The sequence below is a fragment of the Erinaceus europaeus genome, chromosome 15, assembly GCF_950295315.1.
Source record: "Erinaceus europaeus chromosome 15, mEriEur2.1, whole genome shotgun sequence".
In the NCBI taxonomy this organism is placed as follows: Eukaryota; Metazoa; Chordata; class Mammalia; order Eulipotyphla; family Erinaceidae; genus Erinaceus; species Erinaceus europaeus.
Window position 1 is genome coordinate 5,270,232 of NC_080176.1, and position 12,699 is coordinate 5,282,930.

Genomic DNA, 12,699 nt, shown 5'->3' on the forward strand with positions numbered 1-12,699 from the left:
CGGGGGTGCAGGAAACTCGCCCCATATCTGCAGTGGGCATGGAGCCCCCTGGGGAGGCTTCCTGACAGAGGGGCCAACCGGCAGCTTAGAGACTTGAGGAGAAAACACACAAGGCTGTCTGTCTGTCATCTGTCCCCAGAGTGGTGTTCTGAAGCCCTGTGCCAGCAGGAAGTCCAGGCTGGGGGGAGCCACAGGGGCTGCAGACACTGGGCCCCACCAGCCTAGAGATCAGCCCTTCCCAGGATTGGCTGACTGCCGCCAGCGCCTGCCACATCCTGCCAGCAGCACTGAGGTAATTCATGAGGGGAAACAAACCAGGAGCCAGAAGCAATGAGGCCATTCAACCGTGCGTGAAGCAGAGATGTGCACATGAAGCTGGCCCGCCGGCCAGTCGGGGAGGAACTCCCGGCCCGGCCCCAAAGAGCTGCAGAGGTGTCCTCCTGACTGGGGACCACAGACTCCCACAAAGCACTCAATACCCAGTAAGACCACCCAGCACCCACAGCAGCCACCGGCTCTCACACTCCTTCACCAGCTGGCCAGTTCTCTCGACTTCCATAGCTCTGCTGTTGATGCCATCACCTAACAGTTCGACAGCCAAGTTCGTGTGGCCTGGGAGGCAGCACTGTGGATCATGTGTTAGACCCGGAAACATGAGGCCCCGAGTTCAATCCCAGGCAGCACAAATGTGGAGTGAAGCTCTGGTTCTCTCTCTCTTGTTGTTAAATAAACCCTTTGGGGGGTCTGGCGGTAGCACAGCGGGTTAAGCGCATGTGGCGCAAAGCACAAGGACCCGTGTAAGGATTCCGTTCTAGCCCCGGCTCCCCACCTAAAGGGTAGTCGCTTCACAGGCGGTGAAGCAGGTCTGCAGGTGTCTGTCTTTCTCTCCCCGTCTTCCCCTCCTCTCTCCGTTTCTCTCTGTGCTAACAACAACAAAAGGGGGGGGGGGCGCAACAAAGGGGAAAATAAATAATAAAAAATAAAAACAAACCCTTTCAAGACGACATACGTTACATGGAGAGACATACACTACAAGGCAGTACCACACGCAGTCTCACACAGGTCTGCTCTAAGCTGCTCCCCTATGCACAAAGCAAAGGCTGATGGGATACCCCAGGGCTGGGCGGGTTCCCAGGAAGGGGAGCTGCCAACACACCTGTCCCTATGAGGCCGCACCCCTGCTTAAAGGCAGTCCCCAAGTCTTTGCAGTGTGCAGTCACCCAGAAGGGGGCGCTCTGCGGACTGCAGGGGTGAGTGTCCATGACAAGGACCAGCCCCACACCCCTACGTGTCAGCCCAGTTGACAAGCTGGTGGCAGCCACATCCCATGGTCACTCTGCAGCAGTGATGAGCACGAGCACAGATTGAGGGGCCGGGCAATGGTGCGCCTGGCTGAACACAAGTTATGACACAAAGGAGCCAGGTTCAAGCCCCTTGTCCTCACCTGCAGGAGGGAAATTTCACAAAAAGTGAAGCAGTGCTGCAGGCATCTCTTTTTCTCCCCCATCTCCCTTTCCCGCTTGATTTCTCTGTCTCTACCCAGTAAATAAATAAATCATATATATATGTACACACACACAAGGCCAAGGTGGCGCACCTAGTTAAGTGCATACATCACAGCGCCCGCCTGCAGAGGGAAGCTTCACAATTCGTGAAGTAGTGCTTGTAGTTATTTGTCTCTCTTCCTTTTTTTTTTTCTTTCTTCCAGGGTTATATCTGGGGCTCAGTGCTGGCACTATGAATCCACTGTTCCTGGAGGCCATTTTAGAGAAACTGAGAAGGGAGGGGAGGACAGACAGGGGGAGAGAAAGACAGACACCTGCACACCTGCTTCACCGCCTGCCTGCAGGTGGGGAGCTGGGGACTCAAACCACGGTCTGTTCGTGGGTCCTTGCACTTCATACTATGTGTGTGTTTAACCTGGTACACTACCACCCAGCCCCTCTCTCTGAATTTCTCTCTATCCTATCAAATAAAATAAAGTGGAAAATTATTTTAAGAAGCATATCCAAATATATATAAAAGTTCTTACACAGACACACACACACACACACACACCCACCAAGACTCCCTGACATGTGGGCATGAGACACGGCTGTCAGGATGACAGAAAGGCTGCTTCACTGCAAGCCGAGGAAGAAGCCCTCTCTCCAGCCTCGTGGCTGGCCGGCATCCCACCGACACCAGGGAAAGAGCCCAGATGAGCTCTGGTGGACAGGGGCCATCCAGTTCCATCTCCTGAAATGGGATCAGCCAGAGGACAGGCTCTCAGTGGCCGAGAAGCAGGCCCGGAAGCAACAGCTGCCCAGCTGTGGGAACCTGGGCCAGGGAAGTAGTGGGTCCTAGCACAGGCGTGAGAGCCCTTCGAGGTGGCTTGCACAAGCAGAGTCTCCTGGCACTGGCTCGCAGGCCATGGCCCAGCTGCGTCCTGCTCAGGGGCAGGAGGAGGGTCCCGAGGGGGTGTTCCTGATTTCTGGTTTTCTTTTTCTTTTTAATCTTAATTTATTTGATAGAGACAGACAGAAATTGAGAGGAAGGGGAGACAGAGTGAGGAGACAGCTTTCCCCTGAAAGCTTCCCCCCTGCAGGTGGGGACCAGGGGCTCAAACCCGGGTCCTTGTGCACTGTAACATGTGCACTCAACCAGGTGCGCCACCACTCAGCAGTGTTCCTGACCTCTGTGAAGTCAAAGCACAGACTGCTCCATGTCTGCTCACTCCACACCCAGCGCCGTGAGCCTGTGGACTGAGAGCAGCAACAGTGCAGCTGGCAGGCAGGGGCGGCGGGCACCACGCCCAGGACCTGGTCCTCGTGAAGGGGTCCAGCACACAGGGCCACATCGAGTCATCAGGATAAAAAAGCAAGCCCACACGCTGTCCCGAGACAGCATGTGATATAAAGTGCACGGGCGGCCAGGAAGACACCTGCTCCAGGCTTGGGGACACGCGCTCCTGACGGGGAAAGGCTGGGAGCTCTGTCGGCAGGACACCCTTTCCATCCTGTCCCTCGGGTGAAAGCTGCCTGGGCTGGAAACGAGCTGAACCGCCTCTGAGGGCCCCTCCACCTGGCACTGCCCTAAGCACTAAGCGCTCTCCACACTGCCCTGGCTCATGCTGGCGGGCGTCCGGCTCTCATCTTCACTGTTACCACAGGTGTCAAGTAGGAGTGTGGCCTGGGCTTGTGTCTCCTTAGCGACAGGGGACAACCAGTCCTCTTGGGGCTGCTGTCTGGATGTCTCCTTGGGGAAAAGGCCCACTGTGCCCTTGGCCCCTCTGCTTTGTTTTCCTCTCAGTCACTGGAGTCCTTCACACTCTCTGAACACAAGTCCTTTGCCACACAGATGATTTGGAGAGGCCTGTCCTCCTCAATACGTCGTCTTTTCACGCCCTTTCTGGCGTCAGAGCGCAGAACCTCTACGAGGCCTCTCGCTGCCCGGGCTTCTGGAATGCGCCCGCGACTGCAGCCTGGCCCAGCTCCCCGACACGTGTCTTGTGTGTGCAGAGTGAGGGCGCCAGCGGTGCTCTGCTCCCCGAGTCATCACAGCGGGGTGTGCAGCCACTCACGGTTCTCTACATGGCTACTGGAAGGAGCAGCAGCGGCACCCTGCTCACCTCCACAGTCGACGCCACTGCTGCAGCCAACATGGCCAGGAGGGGCTGCCCACACCACGCGGCGCCTTGGGGGCGAGAAGCCACGTGCCTTCCTGTGAGGGACACTCGAGCCGTGCACGGCGGAGGGGAGCCGTGAGCCGACTCCAGAGATGCCATCAGCTAACCCCGGACACCATGAGACAAGCGACCTGGTTTCTCTATCAGGTGACAGGGAAAACAATGTCGACGGAGAGAAGCAGAGGCAGTGGGCTAAGCTCAAGGTGGGAGCCTGATCCGAGCCCTGTGGGCTGCCACCCGGAACCAGGTGACGTGGGACCAAGACGACCGGGAGACTGATGCTGAACAGTGACTGCTGACTCTTACACAGAAACCGGCTAAGACTCTAAGCAGGTCAGGATGTGGCTCTGCGTGGGGAGGAGGCCGCCACGGCGCCTGCACTCAGTCTCCCTCCCAAAGCGCAAGGGCTGAAATGGCCTTTCCCGCTCCCAGGGCTCTGCTGGGGCTGCACAGCGACACAATCCCAGCGCTCTTGGAGGACTTTCTGTTTTCCAGATAGAGGGTGAGGGACAGAGGGAGGGAGGGAGGACAGACAGCACAGCCCCACACGTGGTCCTAGAATCCATGTCCTCAGGCACAGTGAGGTGTGTGCCCTGCTGGTGGGATAGCCCCAGCTCCATTTACACAGATATGATAGGACTTCTTATTTATTTATTTTATTTCTTTATTGGGGAATTAATGTTTTACATTCAACAGTAAACGGACTTCTTATTTTTAAAAGACTCTGGGGGCCGGACAGTAGCGCACTGGGTTAAACACACATAGTATGAAGCAAAAGGACCTGTGCGCAAGGATCCCAGTTGGAGGACCCGGCTCCCCGGCTGCAGGGAGGACACTTCACAAGCGGTGAAGCAGGTCTGCAGGTGTCTGCCTTTCTCTCTCCCTCTCTACTCCCCCGCTCTCAATTTCTCTCCAATACAATGGAAAATAATGGCTGCCAGGAGCAGTGGATTCATAGTGCTGATAACCCTGGAGGCAAAAAAATAAAATATATATATATATATATATATATATATATATATTTATTTATGAAGAAAGAGAAAGAGAACCAGTGTATCATACCAACACACACGATGCCTGGAACAGAACTCAGGACTTGATACCTGAGAGTCTAACACTCTAGTCACTGAGCCACCTCACGGGTCAGAAGATATATATATATTCTTTTTTTTTAATGCTTATTTATTAATGATATGGATAAGAGGTGAGAAAGAGAGAAATAACCCAACATCACTCTGGTACATGTGCTGCCAAGGATTGAACTCAGGACCTCAAGCTTGAGAGTCCAACACTTTATCCACTGTGCCACCTCCTGGACCACACCATATATTTTTAATGGCTGCAAAGCAAGGGGACTGGTCCTGTCACAGATTCTAGAAGCTGAGGAAAGGAAAGAGTTCACCTCCACAGTCGACGCCACTATTGCAGCAAACAAGCTCCAGGGAAGTGCCCGGGGAGGGGCTGCGGGGCCCCATCATTCTGCACTGCCTGGTGGGTTAACGGGCTACGCCAATATGGCCAGGAGGGGCTGCCCACGTCACACAGCGCTGAGGAAAGGAAAGAGTAGGTCCTCTGGGAAGGCTTTATGAAGTCAGCCCAGATGGTGGCCGGCAGTGTAACAAGGACAGAGGGGGACAGGCAGACCTCATCTGGCTCCCTGACCTGAGCTCCAGTGAACACGCACAGGATGGAGGCAGTGACATGATGGTTGTGGAGACCAAGTGCAGGAGACCCTGGGGCTCAGGTGCCTGCAGCTCAGAAGCTGCCCGCTGGCAGGATGTCAGGAAGGTACAGGGGGCAGGCCAGCGGCACCAGGAGCGAGCCGGGCAGACAAGCGAGTCCCCCACTTTCTTTCCTGTCGGCAAACCCCACCTCGGGCCAGTGATGCCTTGGGAAGCTCAGAAGTCCCAGGCCCAGATGTCTGTGAGCCGTCACAGCACCAAGCACACCTTTCTAGGAACCCAGGTTTGGAAAGTCAGGGCTGGAAAAGTCCCAGAGGCCCCAGCTGGGATGCAAGTCCCTGCTGGGTAGGGCCAGGGGGAGAGGACAGACAGGCAGGCCCGGCAGCCCCTCCTCCCTCTGCAGCGCTCACGCTTCCTCAGCTGCACGGAGCAACTGCAGCCAGGCCTGCGCTTCTATCGGCGTCTCCCGCACCCCCGACGGCCCCACGCCTTCCACTACTGCCTTCATCACGGCCTTGGCTGCACAGGTGGCCAGAGGGGCCCGTGTACTGATGTGACCAAACCCCCAGGGTAACTTCAAGGTCGCCTGCTGTGCAGACCTCTGTGCTGTTGCCCAGTAAGATACCATACTCTGTACCCAGAGAGTTTGCAGCTTCCAGCCCCCAGCAGTGAAAGGACAGGTGAGCTCCTGGGCCTGGGGAGGCCGCTCGTTACCCCCACCCCTCACTGCCCACAGACATTTCCAAGGAGGTGACAGGCCGGGTGAGCCACAGCAAGCACTGGGCAGCACAGGCCTGACGCCCACACACAGACGGGCCAAGCTGAGGGTCACCTACCTTGCTTGCTCTCAGGCAATAGCACCTTGGCTGTCCCGAAGTCTGTGATCTGAATGTGCATGTCTTCATTTAACAAGATGTTCTCTGGTTTCAGATCCCTGTGAAAGCAGAGTGTGGACACTTGAGGAAAGCTTTTTTATATATATTTATTTACTTATTCCCTTTTGTTGCCCTTGTTTTGTTGTTGTAGTTATTGTTGTTGTTACTGATGTCATCATTGTTGGATAGGATACAGAGAAATGGAGAGAGGAGGGGAAGACAGAGAGGGGGAGAGGAAGACAGACACCTACAGACCTGCTTCACCGCTGTGAAGCGACTCCCCTGCAGGTGGGGAGCCGGGGGCTCAAACTGGGATCCTTACGCCGGTCCCTGCGCTTTGCACCACCTGCACTTAAGCCGCTGCACTACCACTTGATTCCTGATCTGTTTGTTTTTACCAGAGCACTACTCACCACTGGCTTACGGTGGTGTAGGGGACTGAACCTTGGACTTTGGAGCCTCAGGCATGAGTCTCTCTGCATAACCATTATGCTATCTCCTCTGCCCAAGAGGAAATATTTTAAAAAGCCACCTTGGGGCTGGGAGGTGGTACACCTGGTTAAGTGTGTATTACCATGCACAAGGACCAGGGTTCCAGCCCCTGGCCCCACTTGTAGGGTGAGCTTCACAAGCAGTAAAGTAGTACTGCAGGTATCTCAGTCTCTAGCCAGTAAAAATAAATAAATAAATAAATAAAACAGCCGTATTCTCCATACTCTCCATTTTTCTGAAAACAAAATGGATTAATAATTGCAACCTTCACAGACCAGCCACCGAGAACTTGCATCTCGACTGCCGCTGGAGGAAGGCCATACTGAGTGGCAGGGGGCTGCCATGCCGCCGCAGCAGTCACCACTATCCTGGCACCAGCCTCTGCCCCTGTGCTATGCCGCGTGTGCGATGGAGACGGAACCATCAGCGCACTGCGGATGTGCCTTCACCCCTGCTGCAGCTCTCGTTTTTTTTTTTTTTTCAAATTCCCTTTTGTTGCCCCTGTTGTTGTATTGTTGTAGTTATTATTGTTGTTGTTATTGATGTCATCATTGTTGGATAGGACAGAGAGAAATAAAGAGAGGAGGGGAAGACAGAGAGGGGGAGAGAAAGACAGACACTTGCAGACCTGCTTCACTGCCTGTGAAGCGACTCCCCTGCAGGTGGGGAGCCGGGAGCTCGAACTGGGATCCTTACACCAGTCCTTGTGCTTTGTGCCACGTGGGCTTAACCCGCTGTGCTACCGCCCGACTCCCAGCTCTTTTAGCAATGTCCTAGTGAAGACTTTGCTTGCTTGTTTTAATTATTAATTATTATTATTACCGTTACTTTTTATTATCTTTATCTATTGGGCAGACACAGTCAGAAATCAAGAGGGTAGGGGGAGATAGAGAAGGAGAGAGAAAAAGACATCGGCAGCCCTACTTCACCACTTGCAAAGCTTTCCCCCAGCAGATGGGGAACAGGGGTTTGAACCTGGGTCCTTGCGCATTGTAACATGTGCACTCAACCAGGTGTGCCACCACCTGGCCCCTTATTGTTATTTTTTAACCAGAGCCCTGCTCAGCTCTGGCTGATAGTGGTGCTGGGGATTGAACTTGGGACCTCAGAGCCTCAGGCATGGAGATCTTTTTGCAATAACCACTATGCTGCCTTCCAGTCCACAAAGATTTTTTTAGCCCATGTAGAGTTAATGTGATTCTTTCCCAATTGACATTACTGGAAAGTCACAGAACATGAGACCAGGAGTCACTGTTTTGTCACAAACACAATCAAGTCCAAGCGTGGCCCACTGCACTGAAGGAGGTTTTCATGGTGGGTGTGTGTGTGTGTGTGTGTGTGTGTGTGTGTGTCTTTCACTCATGTATGTTGCAGGTTATTGCTGGGCTTCAGTGCCTACACAAGGAATCCACCACTCCTGGTAGATATTATTATCTTCATCATTATTAATGTGAAAGATACAGAGAGAAATAGAGAGAGGCAGGGAGAGAGAGGGATAAAGAGAGCCATCTGCAGACCTCGCACATGGTAACATGTGCGCCCTAACCAGCCTCTGTCTCTAGCTTTCGATCTGACAACACTGACCTGCAGCAAAGAAGCACAGGGACAACCAGAAGGACAGGAAGCAGAAATCAGCACTAAGAAAGCCACTGGCAGGGGTCGGGCAGTAGCGCAGCGGATTAAGTGCACATGGCGCAAAGTGCAAAGACCAGCACAAGGATCCCAGTTCGAGCCCCCAGCTCCCCACCTGCAGGGGAGTCGCTTCACAAGCTGTGAAGCAGGTCTGCAGGTGTCTTTCTATCCCCGTCTTCCCCTCCTCTCTCCATTTCACTCTGTCCTATCCAACAACGACAACATCAATGGCAAAAATAACAGTAACGACAACAACAAGCGCAACAAAATGGGAAACATGGCCTCCAGGGACAGTGGCTTTGTGGTGCAGGCACTGAGCCCCAGCAAGAACCCTGGAGGAAAAAAATTAAAAATAATAATAATTAATTAATTAAAAAAGAAGCGAGCAAGCCACTGGCAGAGCAGCTGCCGTGCGGCAGCGCCAGGCGGCCCCCCACACACACACACACCTGTGGATGACGCCCTTGCCGTGCAGGTACTCGAGCGCGGACACCAGCTCGGCCGTGTAGAATCGGGTGCACGTCTCATCAAAGGAGCCAATCTTCCGGATGTATTTCAGCAGCTCTCCATTTTTGGCATAGCTGAGGCCAAAGTCTGAAAGTGAGTGTCAAGGAAGAGAGGACGGTGTTTCGAACAAAACCTGTCAGCCTGAGAGCACCCAGGACCTGTGACTGAGGCGCTGCCCCGACCTCAGCGTGTCCAGTGAGTGCCCGTGGACTCAAGGAGGGGAGACATGGGGAGGCCCCCAGCACAGCCCAGACCCCACCCAGCCCCTGCCGCAGGGCTGGCCTCTCTGAACACTCAGTTCAGGTGCAACGTGGTTGTTTTACAAGAGCTGCAGGCTGGCCCGCCTCTGGGAGGGCTAAGGATTGAGCCCATCCCCGAACTACTGCAGACGACCCGAGCTGGAAGGCCAGACACCCCATGTATGGCATCCCCCTGAAGGACCAAGCTCCCACTGCTTTTGGTGAGGACGTGCAGGCAGCCTCACGCTCCCTGGCACCAAGGGTGCAGGGCCCTAGTGCCACTCCCCGGGCCGCCGGCCAGAATAAGCCTTGTGTCTAGGGCCGCTTCCCGCATGGCTCTGCTCTGCCGGCTCCGAACCCTCACCAGCCTGCAGCCCTTGCCTGGCCCGGACCCCCAGAAGTGTGCGTGTGACCCCAGCCACTGTCACCGATCACCTTCTGGCATATGGGCTCATCTGACCACTGCCTGTGTGGGGACATTGTAGTGACAGGTAGCCAACAGGCTTTGAACCTGACAGATGCAGAAGCTCACGCTGCAGAACAACATTCTCTACCACCACACACCCCAGAAGCACTCCCCCACCCCCAGTCCACTCTACAGCCAGGGCCCAGGACAGCAAAGACTCTGATGGCATCAGGAATTCCAGGAAGATGGGCACAGGCCAGGCTGGGGCTGTGGAGAGAACTGAGCTACCGATGTTGTCACACGGCCAGGAAGGAGGGTGTACGAATCCCCTCCTCCTCGCCTGGCTGACTTGAGCCCCGGCCTGAACGCGCATGGGCACAAACACTGAGCAGCTGGGGCCAAAGCCACCGTGTCAGAGGACCTCAGATGCCCTGGAGGTCAGACTGGGGTGCCCAAAGAAAAGATGGGGTGCGCAAGGACCTGGGTTCAAGCCCCTGGTCCCCACCTGCAGAGGGATAGCTTCACGAGTGGTGTAGCAGGGCTGCAAGTGTCTCTCTGTCTCTCTTCCTCTCTACCTCCCCCTCTCTCTTGATTTCTGGCTGTCTCTATCCAATAAAGATAATAAAATAAAAAAATATTTTAAAAAGAGAGAGAGAGAGAGAAACGGGAACTAAGTTGACTTTATCTGGAACTGGCTACCGTGCTCCTTTCAGGGGGAGGAGCTACTCGCAGAAACAGCTCCCTGTCTGGCATCACCATGACTTCACCCTGACTTCTCTGGGCAGACCAACTCACCAATGCTTCCTGGAACGTCACCTCCCCAGAGCCCCACCTCACTAGGGAAAGATAGAAACAGGCTGGGGGTATGGATCCACCTGCCAGCTCCCAGGTCCAGTGGAGAAGCAATTACAGAAGGCAGAACTCCCACCTTCTGCTCCCCCCAAAAGAATTTTGATCCATACTCCAAGTAGGGGGGGAGTGATGGGGAAAGAGGGTCAGAGGGCTCTGAACAGCAACTCCATCAGGACCTGAAGAGAGAAGAGGAAAAAGAGGGACATTTGGATGCACTAATAGGGTTATGTGTCACTTGGAAAGGAAGAGCAGATGGAGCCAAAAAAGGGGGGATATATACAAAGATAGACAGCTGGAGAGATAACGACCCGTATCTACAACCGCAGGAGAACTGCTATTCTTCCAACAGAGGGTTAGGCATTCAGAACTCTGGTGGTGGGAACTAGGGATTTATGCCCCTGTTGACTCGTCATTTTGTAAATCAACATTAAATCATTTAAAAACAAACAAACCAACCAGTGTCTGGTGGGACCCCAAAGGATACAGAGCTTCTCATCATCCTGGAAAGTGAAGTACAGCTTCACAAAGAAGGGGTGGTCTAGGCGAGACATCACGTCACGCTCTCTGGTGACATAAGGGACCTTGTTCTCTTTGATAATGTGGCGTTTCTCTAGAATTTTAACTTGGGGGAAGAGAGAAGTGTGTTACTATAGATGGAAACAGGAAAATACGAGAGGTGCAGCTCTGACATACAGGTGTCTGGTGCCAATCAAAGCCAGGGGCTCTGAGGTCTCTAAGGCCAGCAACAAAGGTCTGTCCCCCAAGCAGAGGCGTCCCCACAGCAAACAGATGGGTCGGTACTCACTAGCATACTCCCTGGAGGTCGCCAGTTCTCGGGCCAGGACCACCTGGTTTGGGAAGAGGAGAAAAGAGGAAGCGCCCAATGTAGCCCGGGGACTGAGTCAGAAGACCCGTCCAGCCCCTTCTGTGAAGGGGCAGTTAAGTGTGTGAAGCGGGTTCAGGCCCTGGCACCACCAAGCCAGCGTTCTCCCTGTTTCTTTGCTCACTCCTCGCCCCTGGTTTATGCTGGGATTAAGCCGGGGCCTCAGAGCCTCAGGCATAACCACTATGCTATCTGGTCTCTTGGTGAAAATAAACACCTCTCTTGAAATAAAGAGGATCTGAAAGGACACTTCCACCTCGAAGGTCCAGTGCTAAGAAGCGAGCAAACAGCCTAGGGGGTGAACAGCCAGAGCCAGGGGTACCTGCTCAGCAGACAGACGGACAAGATGCAACCAAGGGCTGCACAACTGAGGAAAGCCTCCTCCTCGCCCCCTTCCCCCCCAACCCACCCCCACCCCTTCAAAAGGCCACCTGGACTTGGGCCTTTTTGAGCAGCTGTCCCGTCACGGCTGAGTGGCCATGCCCCTGCTATGAGCACGGGACACACGGGAAGAGCGGCCCCTGCCTTCTGCAGTCAGTCACCCTCGGGTCACAGAGCCCCAAGAAGAGAACCGTCTATGAGCAAACCCCAAGCACCCATTTCCCGAGTGCCTGCTGAGCCTGGCATGGCAGTGAGCCTGGGCTGTCCCGGGCGGGTAGGCTGATGAGAGCTGGGGGCTGGGAGTGCTGGGCCCCGGGCCCGAGACTGCACCCGACCCCTCTAGCCTGACCTTGGAGGAGCAGCAGGTGGAAAGCCACTGAGGATAAGTGGAAAGATCACAGAGATCTTTCCAGAACAGCCCTGGGCAGGGCAGGTGGCCAGGGAAAGGCCCTCTTCCAGTCCTGCCACTGGGCACTATGCCAAACCAGGCTCAGAGTCCTCCACCAGCAGACACGGGGGGACTGGGGGCACCAGCACTGAGTGGAATCCCTGCTGAGTCTGCAGTGAAGATGCAGCATCTCAGGGCCGGGCAGCAGCGGACTGCATTGAGCGCACATAGCGCGGAGCACAAGGACCCACACAAGGATCCCAGTTCGAGCCCCCGGATCCCCAGGGCAGTTGCTTCACAGGCGGTGAAGCAGGTCTGCAGGTGTCTGTCTTTCTCTCCATTTCTCTCTGTCCTATCCATGACGACAACATCATTAACAACAACAAAAGGGAAAATGAATAAAATCTAAAAAAAAAAAAAAAAAGCTCAGAGATGAGGCCGGGGAGGTGGTGCAGCCAGTCAGCACCTTGGACGCTCGAGCAGAGCCTCAAGCTGGATCTCGGGCACTTCATGTGGCAGAGAATGTGCTGGTTCTTTTTTACATCTTTGCTCCTCGTGGTAGTAGGGAAATAGGCCATTAACAGAAACTCACAGGGCCAGAGGGACAGCTCGCTTAGACAGTGCGCTGCTCTGCCATATGCACAATCTGTCCTGCCAAAGAGGAAAGGAGAAGGGGGGTGGGGGCGCCAGGTGGT

At 54.6% G+C, this 12,699-nt stretch overlaps 1 protein-coding gene and 1 long non-coding RNA gene across 2 annotated transcripts in view; one reads left to right on the forward strand and one right to left on the reverse strand.

Moving 5' to 3' along the window:
* PDPK1 (3-phosphoinositide dependent protein kinase 1) overlaps positions 1-12,699 on the reverse strand; it is a 43,555-nt gene that overhangs the window by 13,767 nt on the left and 17,089 nt on the right. The window contains exons 3-6 of the mRNA XM_060172578.1: positions 11,158-11,200; positions 10,837-10,974; positions 8,798-8,942; positions 6,186-6,283 (exon numbers count right to left, since the gene is read on the reverse strand). Coding sequence (XP_060028561.1) covers positions 6,186-6,283; positions 8,798-8,942; positions 10,837-10,974; positions 11,158-11,200 — 424 coding nt within the window. The remainder of the gene's footprint in view (positions 1-6,185; positions 6,284-8,797; positions 8,943-10,836; positions 10,975-11,157; positions 11,201-12,699) is intronic.
* The window catches only part of LOC132533064 (uncharacterized), a 147,762-nt gene continuing 135,678 nt past the window's right edge, over positions 616-12,699 (forward strand). Inside the window, exon 1 of the long non-coding RNA XR_009544950.1 lies at positions 616-742. This is a non-coding gene — a long non-coding RNA (uncharacterized LOC132533064). The remainder of the gene's footprint in view (positions 743-12,699) is intronic.